The sequence below is a fragment of the Saccopteryx bilineata genome, chromosome 2, assembly GCF_036850765.1.
Source record: "Saccopteryx bilineata isolate mSacBil1 chromosome 2, mSacBil1_pri_phased_curated, whole genome shotgun sequence".
NCBI classification, from domain to species: Eukaryota; Metazoa; Chordata; class Mammalia; order Chiroptera; family Emballonuridae; genus Saccopteryx; species Saccopteryx bilineata.
Genome location: NC_089491.1, coordinates 189,547,871 through 189,568,391, shown reverse-complemented (window position 1 = coordinate 189,568,391; position 20,521 = coordinate 189,547,871). Strand labels below are relative to the sequence as shown.

The window sequence follows — 20,521 nt, the reverse complement described above, 5'->3', positions numbered from 1 at the left end:
TTTGGGCAAAGCTCACCAGCTTGGACCCAAGGTCTCTCTCTGGCTTGAGCAAGGGGTTACTTGGTCTGTTGAAGGCCCACGGTCAAGGTACATATGAGAAAGCAATCAATGAACAGCTAAGGTGTCGCAACAAAAAACTGATGATTGATGCTTCTCATTTCTCTCCGTTCCTGTCTGTCTGTCCCTATCTATCCCTCTCTCTGACTCTCTGTCTCTGTAAAAAAAAAAAAAAAAAAAAAAGATCTTATAAGAAAGGACTCAACTTTGAATGAGTTAATTATTTTTTCCAAAGAATATTCCATGTTGGACTTCCGTGATTATGTTGAGATAAAGATGTGCTTTGAAAGCAGATGACATTTTGTTACAACAAATTAGGAGTTCAGTCATGTACTTTTTGTACTTTATTTTAATTGGTACTTTGCTTTTGTTGAGGCAAGAAATGGTGTTCCAATGAGAAAGCAATCAGTGAAAAACTAAAGTGCTGCAACTATGAGTTGATGCTTTTCATCTCTCTCCCTTCCTGTCTGTCCGTCCCTCTCCCTCCCTCTCCCTTCCTCTCCCTTCTTTTCCCTCCCCTCTCTATCCCTTGCACACTCTTTCTCTTGCTAAAAAGAAAAGAGTGTTCCAAACTTGTGACTGTAAAGAAATTTGTTGTATTGATTTTTTAAAAAGTTTTAATGAGAGATTTTGTTTTGGAGACATTTTTTAGGTGTGAGTGGTTGGTTGACGTTTGACAGTTTACTATATTTAAACATCTGAACTGAAACAGCATACCTTTTACATATAATATATAATGTTGTTGGCTATAGTCATTATCTATATAGTTTTAGCTATGGGGATTTTGAGTTAGTTTTACAGTCATTATTATCCGGTTGGCTTCTTTACATTCTGCTCTGGTTATTGTATTTACAAAGTGTAGTAGCTGATATTAAGAGCTTGGCATTACTGGTGGTTCTTCCCTATTTTTCTAGTAAATAGGATCAGGGAAGAATTTGTAAAGATGAGATTAGAATTTTTCCAAATTTGCTTGAATTTTAAACTAAATTTAACCAGAACTATGTAATTGTCCCCAACTCTATTTAATTCCCAGGAATTGTTCTTGCATTTTGAAAATAGAGAGGGAGAGGGAGAGCTGCTTATTTATTTCTTTGAATGAAGTCTCTGTAGTTTTTGTTTCTCATTGATCCCATCCATGGCAGTTAGATTCAATGAGAGATTGATTCCTTTAGGAATTTGTTGTAGGTTGTTTCTAGGATTAGCTAGAATAATGTTAAGGTTGTATGTAATAGGTTAAGGAATATTATAGAATGTGGAATAGATTTTTTTGAATTGGAGACAGAATTCCATAATTGGAATACAAGTTCTGGATCCCAATCTTGTATTAGTTGTGAGGTTACAGGTAAATTATTTTAATCTCATCTAAGCTTCATTTTTCTCATATGTAAAGTTGGTATTATAATAGTGCCTGTATCATAGAACTATGAGTGTTAAATACTCTCTCTAGTGGATATGAAATCCTTGTGCTCGTCAAAGAGTAGTTGTTGTTATACTCTTCTATTGCTTATGACTTTGCAATTTAAAAACAGGTTTATCTGTTTCTCAATGTGTGTAAAATTAATTTTGATTAACCACTACCTTAGTTTAGGTTCAGTTATGGTAAAGAGCATTTCTGAAGATATTCAGCTTCATTTCAAGGTTGAATTTAAGCAAGGGTATACATACAAAGAAATCAGAAGGGATCTTTTTCCTAATCAGTGAGTAGGCATTTTAGCATGATGGTTGGTTTTGATAAGGGACTGAAATTCATATAAAAACTTTTATGATTATTATAGTTGATAGTTTATTATGGAAATAACTTTCAGCCCTGGCCAGTTAGCTCAGTGGTAGAGGATCAGCCTGGTGTGCAAATGTCCCAGGTTCGATTCCCAGTCAGGGGACACAGGAGAAACACCCCTCTGCTTCTCTACCTCTTTCACTCTCTTCTCTCTTCCTCTTTCCTTCTCTCTCCTCCTCCTGCAGCTATGGCTCAATTGGAGTGATCTGGCCCCAGGCGCTGAGGATGGCTCTGTGGCCTCCACCTCAGGCACTAAGAAGAGCTTTGGTTGTTGAGCAATGGAGCAACACCTCAGATGGTCAAAGCATTGCCCCCTATTGGGCCTACCTGATGTATCCCATTTGGGGTGCATGTGGGAGTTTTTCTCTGCCTTCCCTCCTCTAAATGAAAGAAAATAATAACTTTAATGACTTACACTTTTACTCACTTTCACTTAAAATACTTTAATAACTTGGCATGATATTTTATTTTTCCACATGTTGTGTTCTGGTTCCATTTTAAAGGCGAAGAGTAGAAGAATTTGCAGTTTGTTGTTTCAATTCTTTAGAGATTGATTGTGGTCTTGCTTATTTAGGAAAGAATATTTGGTGACATAAAACACTACTGTAACATTGAAGTTTTAATAACAGAAGTAATGACTGTTTTGTAGGCTTTTTAAAATTTATGTAGATAACATTGGAGAATCTCCCCCAGGATCTGACTCATAGTAGAGCTTAAAAATATGTTTTTGTTTGTCTTGTTCTGCCACACTTGATCTTAGCCAAAAGGTGAAGCAGCAATATCTTGTTCTGCTGTATTTGATATAATGTAGTCAGTTTTTACTTAGTTTTTACTGTTTTTATTCTCTTATCCTATACGTGGTTTGTATATTAACTCCACAGAATGAAAAGTCTTTTTCATTTATAAATATTTACCAACCCATGAGTCTTTAACAGTGACAGTTTGTTTTTCTGTAGATCTACTTTTTGTAGACCTACTCACCCAACGACCCCATCCTATTATTGTCTTTATTTAAACAATGAAAATGTAAGGAATTTAATATATTTTCATGAAAGGCCCAGAGTTAATGATAATGAATAACAGGAGAAAATACAACATAATCTTTGAGGCTTTTTAAAAAAATTTATTGATTTTAGAGAGATTGGAAGGGAGAGAAGGAGAAACATTGATATGTGTTCCGCTCATTCATGCATTTATTGGTGTTTTATTTTTTTTTTAAGAAGGAAGCTTCATTTTTTTTTTTAATTGACTTTTGAGAGAGAGAATGGAGAGAGTGAAAAGAATTCTCTTGTAGCTTCATTTTAGTTCATTGCTGCAAGTTGTGTCTTGACCAGGAGGCTCAAGCTGAGCAGTGACCCCTTACTCAAGCCAGTGACCTTAGGGCTTTTGAATCTGGGACCTCAGAGTTCCAGGTTGATGCTTTGTTCACTGTTCCACCACTAGTTAGGCCATTGGTTGATTCTTGTGTGTGCCCTGTTGGGGGATCGAACCCCGTAACCTTGGTGTATCGGGATGATGCTCTAAGCAGTTGAGCTACCTAGCCAGAGCTTGACTTGTTTTGTTTTTTATTTTTAAGTCTTTTACCTATAAAAAAATTTATTTGAGTTCAACCTATAATGATTTGTAGGTTTGGACTTACTATTCTAAATTAATTAGGTATAGGAGTCTTTAAAATCCAAGTGTATTAGCATACCTAATTAATAAATAAATTAGGTAGAGGTAGTTTCTGTGTTGATGATTATATGAAAATTAATTTACTTGATTTAAAAAATTCAGATGGTTTTCATCAGTTTGGGGTCTATTTTTTCCCAGTGAGTTTACATTACCACTGATAGTTATTGGAATTATAATCTTATATTTACTTCTCATCGTTACAAATAATGCTGAAATAATTAGGATATTTACTTAATTGAAGGAAGACCATTGTGAGCCAAGAGAGGTTATAAAAGAAATACAGGTTTATTTGCAAATAAATATACTGCTCACAAAAATTAGGGGATCAGGGAATGTGCAGATACTTTCAGTCTTTTGTATGGTGCATTTTCAATGCAATGAAATAAAAGTTGGTTTTGCATCTCATTTGCATAACGGAACAACTTTCTTTGACTTGTCATTTGCTTTTCTGATCTTATTTAATAAAAAACAAACAAATGCTTCTTTTTTTATCACTTCATGTTCATTTTGAAATATCCCCTAATTTTTGTGAGCAGTATATATTGTAAATTTTAGGCCAGAGGTTTCTCAGGAGTGTCAGGAAGTAGGTTGCTGAGTTGTTACTGCAAAAGGTAATGAATTAATGTATTCTTTAAGCATTATCTGAAGAGAGGTAATATTTTATATATGAATACTGTTATTTTCCAAGTATATGAAGATGTCTGATTAATAAAATGCAAATCATTTTAAAGTGTTATATTCATAGCAACTTTAAATCATCATTGTTTCAGAGTATAAACAGTGAAAGGAAAGTTACTGTGTTTTCTTTTAATTTTTTTATTTATTGAATTTAGAGAGAGAGAGGAAGGGGAGGGAGAGAAACACTGATTTGTTGTTCCACTTATTTATGCATTCATTAGTTGATTCTTGTATGTGCCTTGACCTGAGCTCAACCCACAACCTTGGCGTATAGGGATGACACTGCAATCAACTATGCCACCTGACCAGGGCTACAGTTACTATGTTTTGTTGTGGGTTTTTTTTTTACAGAGACAGAGAGAGTCAGAGGGATAGACAGGGACAGACAGACAGGAACAGAGAGATGAGAAGCATCAATCATTAGTTTTTCTTTGCGCGTTGCAACACCATAGTTGTTCATTGATTGCTTTCTCATACATGCCTTGACCGCGGGCCTTCAGCAGACTGAGTAACCCCTTGCTCGCTCAAGCCAGGGACCTTGGGCTCAAGCTGGTGAGCTTTTGCTCAAACCAGATGAGCCCTTGCTCAAGCTGGTGACCTTGGGGTCTTGAACCTGGGTCTTTTGCATCCCAGTCCACGCTCTATCCACTGCACCACCGTCCAGTCAGGCAGTTGCTATGTTTTTGGTATTCAAAGGGGGGTTCTTAAAATCCAGGGCATTGGAAATTTTTTGTTATAGGATAACAATTTGATTTCTCTTGTGCATTACATATGATTAGGTCATATGTAATAACATGGTTAGTGATGTGAAGCATTGTAGAGATTGAGGCTGTTTTACAAAGAATTGTGGACTGAAAATTGGGTTGTTACTTGGTAGATTAAACTATGTTTTCTATATAGGCAGTTGTATTTATAGATTTTCCTTTTGCTAGACTGAAATTTTAGGTGGGGATGGGGAAGGGGGAGGAATGATGAATCTCTTAGAAAAACAAAAATACATCTGATGGGAGGGAGAATGACAGACTAGATTTATTTAAAACCCTTTTTTTTATGTTGCTTAATGCCCTACTATAAGGAAATAGCACTAATTTAATTTTTGGGTCAAAAGTAAGTCTAAATTTGTGAAGGATCTTAATAATAGAAGAACATTTAAAGCAATAATTTTCTTGCTTTCAAATGTATGACTGGAATTTAGGTGCCCTTGTATAAGTCCTGTTTGACAGGTTGTTGATTTTGTTAAAGAAATATTCTTGCCTGACAGGTGGTGGCGCTGTGGATAAAGCATTGACCTGGAATGCTGAGGTTGCGGGTTCAAAACCCTGGGCTTACCTGGTCAAGGCACATATGGGAGTTGATTCTTTTAGCTCCACCCTCTGTTCTATTTCTCTCTCTCTCTTAATAAAAATGAATAAATAAAATCTAAAATTAAAAATTAAAAAAAAGAAAAGAAATATTCTTTTGTCCTGGCTGGTTGGCTCAGTTAGTACAGTGTCATCCCACTGTGTGGATATCCTGGGTTCGATCCCCGGTCAGGGCACATAGGAGAAGTGCCCATCTGCTTCTCCTCCTCTCTCTCTCTCTCTCTCTCTCTCTCTCTCTCTCTCTTTCTCTATCTCTCTCTTCCCCTCCTGCAGCCATGACTCAATTAGATCGAGTTGGCCCTGGGCACTGAGGATGGCTTCATGGCCTCCTCAGGTGCTGAGAAGAGCTAAGTTGCTGAGCAACGGAGCAACGTCCCCTAGTGGGCTTGTGGGGTGGATCCCAGTAGGGGCACATGCAGTCTTGTCTCTGCCTCCCCTCCTCTCACTGAATTAAAAAAAGGAAAGAAAAGAAATATTCTTCTATATATTGAACTTTTCTGATAGAATAATTTTTAGCCCAGGCATTTTCTGAAATAAAAATTTTTAGTTAATGAGGACTTAATTAAGATTATATTATTTGCTTGACCAGGTGGTGACGCAGCGGAGAGAGTGTCAGACTGGGGTGTGGAGGACCCAGGTTCGAAACCCCGAGGTCACCAGATTGAACGTGGGCTTATCCAGCTTGAGTGCAGGGTCACTGGCTTGAGCCCAAAGCCATTGGCTTGAGCAAAGGGTCACTCGTTCTTTTGCAGCCCCCCAGTCAAGGCACATATGAGAAAGCAATCACTGAATAACTAAGGAGACTAAGGAGCCACAACAAAGAATTGGTGCTTCTCAACTCTCTCCCTTCCTGTCTATCTGTCCCTCTGTCTCACACAAAAAAATTATATTATTTTTGTTGTATATCTGATCTTTATAGTTGTGAGCTATGTTACTAGAAATAATTTGCTTTAAAATTTTCATTTGTAATGTGGTTCCTAAGGCTACATTTTTAATTCTTGTGTACAAAAGTTACTTGTGATACTGTAGATGGAGGGTAATGGATCTACGATTGCATAGATGTGCAAATATTTTATCCTCATGAAACTTTATCCACTGTTATAATTATTGGGTACAGTAGGTAGTCCAGTTGCCTTTCTTCTGCAAGTTTAATCTTTTTCCTCCCAAAGACAACATAGTGGAGGGCCATTTGTGGAGAGGAGAATCTAAATTGCATAGAATAATTTCCATAGGCATAATTTTGAAGGTCATTTTGAAATTTAGAAATGAAGTGTTTTCTTCAAATTGGTTATTTTTATACTGGAAAAAATTATATTTTATATTTGGTTATGACACCTTTTATGACAGAACAATAAATAAACAGATTTTTTAAAATTTCAGGTCTCAAATTAGATACCTTCCCAAGAATGTATCAATATTCCTTAAAAGGAAACAATAAGATTCAATTTAGTGCATATTTGCTACATTTATGGGAAGTAAGATGGTGGGAACTATCATTAACTTTCATATAAAAATACTGCTAACCACTAAGGTTGACTATTTATTATAATACTAGTGAATTCATGTTTTTTATTGGACAATTTATTTTGTATCAATCTGTTCAGATTACTGAGTTTTATAAGACCAGTGATTTTTTTGTGCATATATTTTAAAAGTTTGATATTATTTCTTTTCATTGAGTACCTTAAGTTGAATACTCACTTCAGAGAGAATGACTTGTACTCTGATCTAACATGCACAGAATTTAAAAATTAAAAATAGCCCTGACTGGAGTTGGTTGGAGTGTTTTTCCAATATACCAAGGTTGTAGGCTTGGTCCCTGATTGGCGCCACATACAAGATGTTTCTCTCTCCCTCTCTCTAAAATCAAATTAAAAAATGTTTCAGTAGGAAATAAAGTAATAAAATAGGGAGCAGAAAAGGTATATAAGGAGAAAATTTTTAATCTATATTTTGTGCCCTTGAAGCCATTTCTTTTTTTCTTCTTTTTCTTTTTCTTTTCCAAGTGAAAGGAGGGGAGATAGAGATACAGACTCCTGCATGCACCCCGACTGGGATCTACCTGGCAAACCCCCATTTTGGGCCATGCCTCACAACTGAGCTAATTTTAGCACCTGAGGCAGAGACTATGGAGCCATCGTCAGGTCCTGGGGCCGATGTGCTTGAACAAATTGAGCCATGGCTTTGGGAGAGGAAGAGAGAGAGAGAGAGAGAGAGAGAGAGAAAGAGGAGGGGGAGGGATGGAGAAGCAGATGGTCACTTCTCCTGTGTGCCCTGACCGGGAATTGAACCCAGGATATCCACACGCTGGGCCAACACTCTACCACTGAGCCAACTGGCCAGGGCCTTGAAGCCATTTCTTCACATTGCAATGAGAATAGGTAAGTGCCAGTGGAAAAAAGTTGGAGAGCATTTACTTTGCTAATAAGTTAATTTTTGTTCACTAAGGTCTTATCAGCTCAGATCATTATGTATTTCCCTAAAACATATGCTGCTTTATATAATATTGTTGTGCAGTCTGTTAGGACTTTGGGTTATTTTGGAGGTGGTGTGTATTGGGGGTGGTGGTGGGAAATGGTGGGTGGTGATAAGATATTAAAGGGAGTCTTAGAAATTTTACTTGTTTTCTATTCCACCATTCCTGATATCTTCTCTGTTAGTTCTGCTAGTTTAGATTAGTGTGGGGGATGTTAGGAGTGGCCTGGTTTCTTTCCTTCTTTTTCCTAGCCAAGGAAGTATCGTCTGGGGATGCTGGAGGAGAGGCTAGTTCCGATGGGATCAAAGGCACGAAAAGCAAAGAACCCTATTGGCTGCCTTGCTGACAGGTGTAAATCAGGAGTACCCATCAATATGGTTTGGTGGAACAGAGTCACAGAAAACAATTTACAGGTAAAAATAATTTTACTAGACATTTTTTGAAAGTGAATATCTTGGCTGCTCTCTGTGTCTGTGGGGTGGTGGGTGTGAGATTGGGTGACTTAGATGATATACTTAGGTGATTTTTTTTTTTTTAATGTAGTGAGGCTAGTGGCCCGTTAACCAACTGAATGCATTTGGTAGCTTTTTGAGCTTTCTCTGCTTGTATACTTTTCTATTCTTTTATTAAATTTAGTTTTCTTTTATTTGGATTTTGTTAACAGTTTAATTACTCTTTATACACAAAGTTATTCAGGGTACTACATTGAAAAATGATATTACAAAATTTATTATAAAAAATCTTATTTGTTTGGAATTTGAACAACAGGAAGTTCCGTACGTTGTCTTTTTGTACATTCTTACTAGGAAATAAGAATTGTATATAAACAAACTTGTCAAGTGTTTGTTCTAAAACCATTTTTAGTCATATGTTGTCCTAGAGTTACTATAGATATGTTTCAGTCTTTGCCTTATTGGTGCTGAATAATTAAAATGAATTTTTATAACTCAAAGGCTACCTTTGGTATAAGATTCTGAAGTACCTACCAAGTGATTGAATTTATAGTCAATTTCAATTTGGATTATAATTATTTGTATTTTTAAAAATTGGTAATTATATAATATAGATCTCAATCAAAATTTCAATTTATTTGGAAGTAGAATATCTCTTTTCTCTGAATAAGTTGATTTTTTAATATATCGTTAGCCATAAGTCTGTAATTTCACATACACATACCACACTGAAAAGATAAAGTTAGCAACTTGATTTTATTTCTGTCAACAACCTTGTACTGTGAACAGGTACCACAATATTTTGGTCTGTTCAATATTAATACTATAGCAGTGCCCATGTTGCCTTGGACACAGAAATAAAGAAGTTATTCTAAATATTGTAAAACGTGGTATTTGTCTAACTGAAATTTTTTTAGTAAATATAAAGATAACCTGGTGTTGGGGGGGTTTCCACATAATCATATACTTAAAATTTCAGTGTAAAGTTTGGATATGTTAATATGTCAATCATGAATAGCATTATTTTACTGAACTTTTGTCTTGAGATCAGAAGGAGAGAGATTTGATGTGGATTGTTAGAATTAGTTTTCAGTTTTCAAAAGAAAGTCTGAAAATAAATTGGACCTGAATTATATAAGAATAGCTGTAAGTGGAACTGAACTGCTTGTAGGTGTAGAATGAAACACTAATAAAGAAGAGGTGTAGCCACTCACCCTCCCACAGCTGCCCTAGCCCTTATCCTAGTGGCAGTTTTCAGATACGTCTTTTTAGCAAAGCAGGAAAAATTAGTAGGTTAGTTTAAGAATATATGCTTAGAAGTATGCTTTAATTAAAGAAGTTAGTAGTAGGTTTACTTTCAATGTGAGAAAGATTGAATTGATATTTCAGATACTACTATTATGCTTCAAATAGTTCTTTTCCTTTAAGAACATAAAGAATGCTTTATTAGCTTGGTCTAATATTGGAGGGGCAATAGTACCTCACACTGAGTCTCATGTTGAAGTATAGAAAATACCCATCTGGTTTGGTCTCTATTACTATATTTGTGGATTCCTAAATTGGGTACCTGGTGGTGTTTATGCAGAGCAAAAAGTATGTCAGTACATTTGAAAAACCTTTTTTTTGTATAAGAAAAACAAATTATATAAATCAATTCTATACCAATAGTTTTTTAGTTTTGTATGGTGTTTACTTTTTAATATTGGATGTTTTTCACATAAATTATAAAGGATTATTTAGCCAGATATGTTAATATTTTGTTTTGTTTTTTTTCCTTTAAAACTTAGGTCTTGTCTTCTCAGTTCTAAGGTCAGAGAAATATTTATATTTTATTTTAATAATTGTAGCTATGTTTCTTAAGTGGTTACTTTGTGCCAGGCATTGTGCTAATAAATTCTTTATATATATTGTCTCTTTTGGTCTTCCTAATAGCTTATGAGACAATGTTATTGCTAAATGATGTATTTTCAGAGAAGCTGAGTAATATTAAGGTTAAGCAGTAATTAGTAGAAAAGCAGAAATTGAACCATTTGTCAGACTTAACAAAATCCTACATTTCTATATGATACAGCTCTAGTTCCACAACTTTAATTGGTTTAATTAATTATCTAACTAGTTACCATATTTTCCCATGTATAAGACACTCCTATGTATAAGATACACCTTAATTTGGGGGCCTGAAATTTGAAAAAAAATATATTACATAAAGTTATTAAACTCAAGTTTTATTCATCCTAAAATTTATGCAACTCTTCATCACTCTCAAAACTCCCATCCATTAGCTTGTCCTCATCTGTGTCTGATGACGAATTACGGTCTTCAACAATGAGCACAAAAACAAGTAAGAAAAAGTGGGAAATGAAAGTAAAAAAATAAATCTATAGTCACTGTTTAAGAAACACTCAGTTTTTAGACCCCAAATTTTTCGGAAAGGGGTGCGTCTTATACATGGGGAAATATAGTAACTGAATATTTAAATTTTTTTAATCCATTTTTCCGAAGCTGGAAACAGGGAGGCAGTCAGACTCCCGCATGCGCCCGACTGGGATCCACCTGGCGTGCCCACCAGGGGGCGATGCTCTGCCCCTCTGGGGCATCGCTCTGTTGCATCCAGAGCCATTCTAGCGCCTGAGGCAGAGGCCACAGAGCCATCCTCAGCGCCCAGGCCATCTTTGCTCCAGTGGAGCCTCTGCTGAGGGAGGGGAAGAGAGAGACAGAGAGGAAGGAGAAGGGGGAAGGGTGGAGAAGTAGATGGGCGCTTCTCCTTTGTACTCTGGTCGAGAATCGAAGCCGGGACTCCTGCACGCCAGGCTGACGCTCTACCACTGAGCCAACTGGCCAGGGCTATTTAATATTGTTTTGAGGATGAAAATGCATACATAGTGTTCCAGATACGGACTGTGATTTATGCATAACTTTATAATACTTTTACGGTCAGCTTTCTTTTTCTCTTCTCAGGCATCTTTTTCATAGTGATCTTTAACTATATAGTACCTTTCTCTTTGGAACTTAAAGCATTTCTTTACATTGATTTCTTAATCTTGACCTAACATCTTTAGAAGCTTTTCCACTGCTGAAAACAAAAGAAAACCAACCAAGCAACCAGCACAAAAGCCTTTAAAACAGCAACAACAATAGCAAAAAATCTTTCTCTGAAGGTTTTGACTTCGTATATTCATAAATTGCATTTATTCTTTTCAGTCTTGGATTTCTGTTAAGAGCTATGATTCCCAACCTTTTAGTGCTTAATAATCTTTTTATTTTCTACCAAGAATCTCGTAATATGAAAGAACCTGTCTGCATGCTTTCATTCTTCTTCTTTTTTAATATTTTTTTATTTTTTAGCGAGAGAGGAATTGCAGGTTGTGGAGAGAGAGACAGGAACATAGATCTGTTTCTGTATGTGCCAGGACCAGGAATCGAACCAGCAACCTCTGTGATTTGGAAACTATGCTCTAACCAACTGAGCAATAAGGCCAGGGCATGCTTTCATTCTAGTCTTTGGTAGCTTGGTGGAAACTAAATTTAGTTTTTATATGGCTGTTTGAATTGTGGATAATGCCCATCTAGTCTTCATTACTATCTTTGTGAATTTCCTACTTGAGGACCCTTTGAATAGGTTCAGTCTTGTCACTGATTTCTACCACCCATTTATTCCTTCTTTGCCTACAATTTGCTACCATCAAAATTTTCACTGAAATTACTCTTAAAAGTTTGTTAGAGATCTTCTTAATCAGCAAATCTAGCAGTTTTATCCAATGCTTTATATGGCTGGCTATCTATCTTACTTTTGAAACTTTCCTCTTTGCATTCTTGACTCTTTGTTTCGTCCTGTCTCCTTGTGTGCTCCTATTTTTTGTTTTTCTCTGTATGCCTAAGATTCTTAAAATTTTATTTCTATTATTGTATTCTGAGTTCAAGACCCCAGTTTTTTCTGCCTTCTGATCCCTTACATGTAGATATACTATTCCACTATCACTGCAAATTTGACAAGTAAGCTCATTGTATTTTTTGTTCTCCAAATCTGCTTTTTAAATACTCTTTTAGATTCCTTCTTTAGTTAATGGCTTTATCTTCCCAGTCACTGAGGCTGTGAACCATGACATTTTACCTGTCTCTCACACACTACCTTTTATTATGAGAAGGAAATGGAAAGATAGTACATTGTACAGGTTAAGTTTATTGTCATATTAAGGCTTGACAGCTGTAATGACATTATCCACATTTGACAAATATAGAAATGGCATTTTAGAAAATCCTCATTGTTAGTAAGTGATAGAGCTGGCATTCCAACCCTAATTTATTTAATTCTAAATGCTGAGATTTTCCTATTATATGCCTCTAGTTCTTATTCCTTAAAATTCTTCAGTATCTTTCTCTTCTCTCCCCTTTTTAACTCTACTGACTAGTTGATACCTTATGTATATCTTCTAAATGGTTTTTGTCGGATCCTTTCAGGATCTGTTCTGCCTTTCTAGGGCTATCTCTCTTTAACTCTCCACACAAACTCCATTCTCATCATAGGGAATCTTTCATACTCATGTAATATGGAATACATTGTCAGTTCTCGATGCCTTTGTGTCTCTACCATTGTTAACTGAGCCTGAACAAAAACATCCTCCCTTGTCCTGTAAGAGCTAGCTCAAATGCTGCCTTCTCTGAATACTTGATCAAATACCTCAAAGAAAAAGTTGTGTTTTTTTTTACTGTTTACACAGTACTTCATGTTGTTTAACAGTTGTTTCATTGTCCTTTAAGTTTGCTTAATTTGTCTTTTTCTACTGGATTGTAACTATTTGAAATTAGGCCCGTGTTTATTTTACTATTTTTGTATCATTAAACTATTTTGCTTGTCTCTAAATGTTGATATAAAAATATCTAATTTTCTTTGATTGGGTTTTATATATGCAATTTATGGTAATTTATTCTAAGATGTTAATGTATTTTAAAGACTTGATCATAGGTTTTCTGGGATTTATAGCCACCATATGTTGCCACTGCTTTAGTTTAAGTATCATACCTGATTTAGAACATAGGCTGGAAATTTCTTCTGACATGTTTGGGGATCTTCTATTTTTTTTAAAACTCAAGGTTTATTATTGTCCAAATATTCTTGATATTTTTTCAATTTTCTAAGCCTCGTAGTAGTCTTAATTATTTCTTGACAGTGTTGTTAAGTGACGTCTCCATTTTGCATTTTTTCTATGACCTCAGTCCAGACATCAAGCAGATGGTAGATGGACAGTCACCTGAGATTCCATATTAGCAATACTTTATTTCACCTAATTGCAAATTCACTTTTTATCTTTTTCTCAGTCTCTGTTTAAGATGTTTACCCATCCTTCTGCCTGATGAGTCTATATTCAAGATTTTTCATTTGTTTAAAGTTCATATGCTGTTGTTCAGGTTTGAAATATTTTATTACTTGCCTTTCAGAATTGTTGTGAGGATTCAAATTTCCATGCACTTAGATTTAAATAAGTGTCCATTCCTCCATCTCTGCCATTGTTAATTTACAACTCCTAAAGTTCGTCTTTATTTATAGAGTGCCATCAGTAAGTTATATTGAGTTACGTGGGCATCATGGTATATATAGAATGAGGTAATGACATTGTCTTTTTAGGGGTTCACATTTAACAGTGATACACTTGAATATTTTTTAAAATTAGTTTAAAATGCTTTTTTTGAGGAAATAACATTGTGTTTCCATCCTTCACATAGGAATTAGGTGTCAACTTGAATGAAAGGATGGAAAATGTGTGGTTTTGTAACTGTCTCAGGGTCCTTCAGGTTAAGATTTACCTAAAAGTAAATGTTTAGTATTGCTCTTGCTTTAGCTTACTCCCAGTGTGGTGTAAATGGATGAGAACTGTTGGACTGTTGGGTGTATTAGGAAATTCATACTTGTCAACATCTTTTTAAAAATATTTTTGTATTGATTTGAGAGAGGAAGGAACAGAGAGAGAAAAAAGAGAGAGAGAGAAACGAAAGCATCAACTCATTGTTCCACTCAGTTGTTCCGTTTAGTTGTGCACTCATTGGTTGCTTCTCATGTGTGTGCTGACCGGGGATCCAGCCTGCAACCTTGGCAAGCTAGGATGATGTTCTAGCTACTGAGCTGCCCTGTCGGCCTCAGCATCTCTTTTGATGGTGTTTTCCCCCATTATGGTCTGATTAAATGTCCTTTCTTATAAGAAGTGTTTAATTATAGGAACACTCACATTAAAATCTCTTGGCCCCTGCCTGGCCTGTGGTGGCGCAGTGGATAAACCTTCGGCCTGGAATGCCAAGGTTGCCGGTTCGAGGCCCTGGGCTTCCCTGGTCAAGGCACATACCGCAAGCAAGCAATGAACAACTAGCCTGAAACAACTATGAGTTGTTACTTCCCATTCCATGCTCCCCTTTCTCTCCTGTCTCTGTAAAATCAAAGTATTTAAAAAAAAAAAAATCTCTTGGCCCCAAATCTCTTGTGAATTCTGGTTTGCTTTTTACTGGTACTTTTAAGATCCCAGAGAGAGAGAGAGAGAGAGAGGAAAAAAGAAAGGCCCTGTCTGGTTTGCTCAGTGGTAGAGCGTCAGCCCTGCATGTAGATGTCCCCGGTTTGATTCCGGGTCAAGGCACACAGGAGAAGTACCCAGCTGCTTCTCCTCCCATCCTCCTCTTGCTTTGTCTCCTGTCCTACAGCCAAAACTCAATTAAAGTGAGTTGGCCCCAGGCACTGAGGATGGCTTCATGACCTCAACCTCAGGTGCTAAAAAATGGCTCTGGTTGCAATGGAGCAACATTCCAGATGGGCAGAGAGCATCACCCCCTAGTGGGCTTGCTGGGTGGATCCCGGTCAGAGTATATGCAGGAGTCTGTCTCTGCCTCCCCTCCTCTCACTAAAAAAAAATAAGATCCCAAAGAGGTTTTATAAAGTTACTGGGCACACTTGATTCTTTAGCTACTTGTTAGTCTGAGTATTTTTTTTTCAGGTGATTTCTAGTCTGTAGGCCCCAGGAAATGGGATTGTTTAGGTTTTAGATAGACTGAATTGAAATAAAGAAGGGCGAAGCTTCAATCTGTTGACTCAGTTCGTTAGGACTTTGAAGAGCTGTAGAACTATGGTACAGCTAAAATGGCATTAGCTTATACAGAACAAGGTTGTGTTTTTAGAAAGGTATCTAAGGTATGTCTTTCCTAATGACTGCTACATAGACCTACTGAGCTATATGCAGTACCATGAAGAGTACTTTAGGCTTTCTGCCTTTGCCTTTCAATATACGTATTCACTCTGCCTGGTGTACCCTTCTCTCTCTTGACTCAGCAAACTTGTCTTTTAGGATTCAAACATATGGTCTTATAATATAATTAGATACCTTTAAGCATTAAGAAATTTTCCCTAGAATTTACATTGCTCTACTAAATGTATATGTGCTTGTCTTACAGGCTAACACTTGAAGACACACTATAGATAATTAATATTTTTTTGATACGTGGATGTTCTGAGCTCTTAGGGATGTGGAATTGGGTGCAGGCACATTCTGTATGTGTGAAATGACAGTCTATGAACTTCTAGAACACAGTGGCTATGTTTTCTATCTTTATTTTCCACAGTGCCTAGCACAGTGTCTTACGTATTAGCTATTTACCTAATTGAATAAATGGACTTGGATTAAAAGGTTGCTGGCGAGTTGAATCTTTGGCCTAATATTAGTTCTGAAATTTAATGTTTTACACATTTTCTTTTTTTTTTTATTGATGTTTTGAGAGAGAGACAAGAATAGGGAAAGAGAGGGAGGAGAGAGATTAAAAAGAATCAACTCATAGTTGCTTCACTTTAGTTGTTCATTGATTGCTGCAAGTTGTGCCTTGACTGGGGTGCTCAGGATGAGCTAGTGACCCCTTACTCAAGCCAGCGACCTGTGCTCAAGCTGGTGACCTCAATGTTTCAAACTTAAAATATCATTATGGAAAAATATTTGAAAAATCTTAATATATGTTAAATTTTGAGATTAAATTTGACAGGATTATTGGTTAGATAAAATGCCTTTAGGTAAGTATCTCTTACTATGCAATGTCACAAATCTATTTTACTGTTATATAGCTACAGATAGAAGATGTACATCAATATAGGAAACAGTTATAGCTATATAAAGTAATTCTTGCTTCTCTGGAATGTCTCCTGGGCTACTTACTGTCTGAACTAAATGGGTAGTTTTTTTCTTTTTAGGGAGAGTAATATTGAGAATGCCTCCATGGCCACTAATGATTACTGTTATTGGAGAACTTTGACATGTAATTAACTTCTAAGTGGAAGAGGAGTTCATCTGTTTGTTTTTAAACATCTATCCTTCAGAAACAGATTTTGCTTTTTTTTGATACACATTTATTCTACTGGTCTTAATTTAAATATTGCATATTTTCTTGAAATCTTATGATAATACTACTATATTCAGTGATGATAAAGCAAAGAAAAGGGAAAGGTAGGTGTAAGTGACTTTATGCTTTACAAATCTTAACATTCCTAAAACATTTTTGTAAGTGTTATATATATTTACTAAAAAAATTGAGATAGTACAGAGAAGTACAAAGAAGGAAGCAAAAATGTCCCTAGTTTTCTCACCACCCAGTGATAACATCTCAACACTATTATAGTGAGCATCTTTAGTTAGCGTCTTTTTATACACACATGCATGCACGCGCACACACTCATACATTCTTCTCCTCCCTCCTTTCTCTTGAGGAATCTCCATACTGTTTTCCAGTGGCTGCAGGAGTCTGCATTCCCACTAGTAGTGCAGAAGGGTTCCCTTTTCTCAGCATCCTTGCCAGCACTCCTTGTTTGCTTGTTAATGAAAGCCATTCTGGCAGGTGTGAGGTGATATCTTACTGTGGTTTTAATTTGCATTTCTCTGATGGTTAGTGATCGTGAGCATTTTTTCATATGCTTATTGGCCACCTGTGTGTCCTCTTTGGAGAAGTGTTTATTTGGGTCCTTTGCTCATTTTTAATTGGATTATTTTTCTTCGTGGTGTTGAGTTTTACAAGTTCTTTATAACTTTTGATTATTAACCTTGTAATACAACTTTTTTTTATCTACTTGTATATTGATGGGCACTTGGGTTGCTTCCTCTAGGCTGTTGTAAATAATGCTGCAGTGAACATAGGGGTGCATATATTCTTTTAAATTATTAGTGTTTCGGTTGTTTTCAGATATATACCCAGAGTTGAAATCACTGGGTCATTAGAATCCTCCATAATGTTTTAAATTTTTGAGGAAACTCCATACTGTTTTCCACAGTGGTTGTACCAATCTGCATTTCCACCAGCAGCATGAGGATTTCCTTTTGTTTATTTATTTTATTTATTTTTTTATAGAGAGAGGGATAGATAGGGACAGACAGACAGGAATGAAGAGAGATGAGAAGCATCAATCATCAATTTTTGTTGCGACACCTTAGCTGTTCATTGATTGCTTTCTCATATGTGCCTTGACCACGGGCCTTTAGCATACTGAGCAATCCCTTGCTCAAGCCAGTGACCTTGGGCCCAAGCTGGTGAGCTTTTTGCTCAAGCCAGATGAGCCCACACTCAAGGTGGCGACCTTGGGGTCTCAAACCTGGGTCCTTCTGCATTCCAGTCTGAAGCTCTATCCACTGCGCCATCGCCTGGTCAGGCGAGGGTTTCCTTTTGTCCACATCCTTGCCAGTATACTTGTTGTTGGTTGATTAATTGATGGTTACCTTTCTGAGAGGTGTAAGGAGATTACCTCATTGTGGTTTTAATTTGCATTTTTCTGATGTCTATCCACATGATTATTAATGGCTGCACATGATTGTATGTACCATGGGCCATATAACTATATTCTCACTGATAGTTATTTTAGATACTTCCTTTTTAAAAAAAATTATTTTAAAAAAATTGGTAAACTTAATCCATTTTACTTTTGTGATTTTCTCCTTAGTTGCAATTTGTAGATTGAGGGTACTGGGTCAAATGGCATATTTATTTTTCATTTTGATATGTATTATCAACTGTTCTCAAGAATAGTGTTCATAGGATCCTAGCTGGGTGAGTAATTGGTTAAAGCATCATCCTGACATGTCAGAGGTCGTGTGTTTGACTCCCTGTCAGGGCACATACGAGAAGCAATCAGTGAGTACACAATTAAATGGAGTAACAGCAAAACGAGTTGATGCTTCTCTCTCTTTCTCGCTCTCCCTTGTCTTCTCTCTCTCTCCTCTTCCTCCACTCCTCTGTTCCTCTCAAATCAGTGGGGGGAAAAAAGAATAGTGTTCATAGTATTACATATTTCTGACATACTTTATAAAGGGTGAGCTAAAGAGTGTCTTTGGAAACTTATGTGCCAATAATTTTAAGCTGTTATGTATAATTACTTTATTCTGAGTTCATGAAAATTTTTCTGTTTAATTCTACCATAATACAAAGCTTTTTTTTTTTTTTTTTTTGGTGGTTTATTATTCATTTATTTATTTTATTTATTTTATTTTATTTTATTTTATTTTTTTAATGGGGTGACATCAATAAATCAGGATACATATATTCAAAGATAACAAGTCCAGGTTATCTTGTCGTTCAATTATGTTGCATACCCATCACCCAAAGTCAGATTGTCCTCTGTCACCTTCTATCTTGTTTTCTTTGTGCCCCTCCCCACCCCCTATCCCTCTCCCATTCCCCCCTCCCCCCCGTAACCACCACACTCTTATCAATGTCTCTTAGTTTCACTATTATGTCCCACCTACGTATGGAATAATACAGTTCCTGTTTTTTTCTGATTTACTTATTTCGCTTCGTATCATGTTATCAAGATCCCACCATTTTGCTGTAAATGTTCCGATGTCATCATTTCTTATGGCTGAGTAGTATTCCATAGTGTATATGTGCCACATCTTCTTTATCCAGTCATCCATTGATGGGATTTTTGGTTGTTTCCATGTCCTGGCCACTGTGAACAATGCTGCAATAAACATGGGGCTGCATGTGTCTTTACGTATCAATGTTTCTGAGTTTTGGGGATATATATCCAGTAGAGGGATTGCTGGGTCATAAGGTAGTTCTATTTTCAGTTTTTTGAGGAACCACCATACTTTCTTCCATAATGGTTGTACTACTTTACATTCCCACCAACAGTGTATGAGGGTTCCTTTTTCTCCACAGCCTCTCCAACATTTGCTATTACCTGACTTGCTAATAACAGCTAATCGAGCAGGTGTGAGGTGGTATCTCATTGCCGTTTTGATTTGCATTTCTCTAATAGCTAAAGAAGATGAGCATCTTTTCATATATCTGTTGGCCATTTGTATTTCTTCCTGGGAGAAGTGTCTATTCATATCCTCTTCCCATTTTTTTATTGGATTGTTTGTTTGTTTGTTGTTGAGTTTTATGAGTTCTTTGTATATTTTGGATATTAGGCCCTTATCTGAGCTGTTGTTTGAAAATATCATTTCCCATTTAGTTGGCTTTCTGTTTATTTTGTTATCAGTTTCTCTTGCTGAGCAAAACTTCTTAGTCTGATGTAGTCCCATTCATTACTTTTCGCCTTCACTTCTCTTGGCATTGGAGTCAAATTCATAAAATGCTCTTTAAAACCCAGGTCCATGAGTTGAGTACCTATGTCTTCTTCTATGTACTTAATTGTTTCAGGTCTTATGTTTAGATCTTTGATCCATTTTGAGTTAATTTTTGTACAGGGGGAGAGACTGTAGTCCAGTTTCATTCTTTTGCATGTGGCTTTCCAGTTTTCCCAGCACCATTTATTGAAGAGGCTTTCTTTTCTCCATTGTGTGTTGTTGGCCCCTTTATCAAAAATTATTTGACTATATATATGTGGTTTTATTTCTGGACTTTCTATTCTGTTCCATTGGTCTGAGTGTCTATTTTTCTGCCAATACCATGCTGTTTTGATTGTCGTGGCCCTATAATACAGTTTGAAGTCAGGTATTGTAATGCCCCCAGCTTCATTCTTTTTCTTTAGGATTGCTTTGGCTATTTGGGGTTTTTTATAGTTTCATATAAATCTGATGATTTTTTGCTCTATTTC

General features: G+C 36.3%; 1 protein-coding gene across 7 annotated transcripts in view; it reads left to right on the top strand.

The window, feature by feature from the left end:
• PAN3 (poly(A) specific ribonuclease subunit PAN3) overlaps positions 1–20,521 on the top strand; it is a 147,821-nt gene that overhangs the window by 39,813 nt on the left and 87,487 nt on the right. For 5 of the 7 annotated variants that reach the window (XM_066258947.1, XM_066258949.1, XM_066258948.1 and 2 more), the window contains one exon: positions 8,275–8,436. The exons of the other annotated variants lie outside the window; for them this stretch is intronic. In XM_066258947.1, the coding sequence (XP_066115044.1) occupies positions 8,275–8,436 (162 nt within the window). The remainder of the gene's footprint in view (positions 1–8,274; positions 8,437–20,521) is intronic. 7 annotated transcript variants of the gene reach the window in all.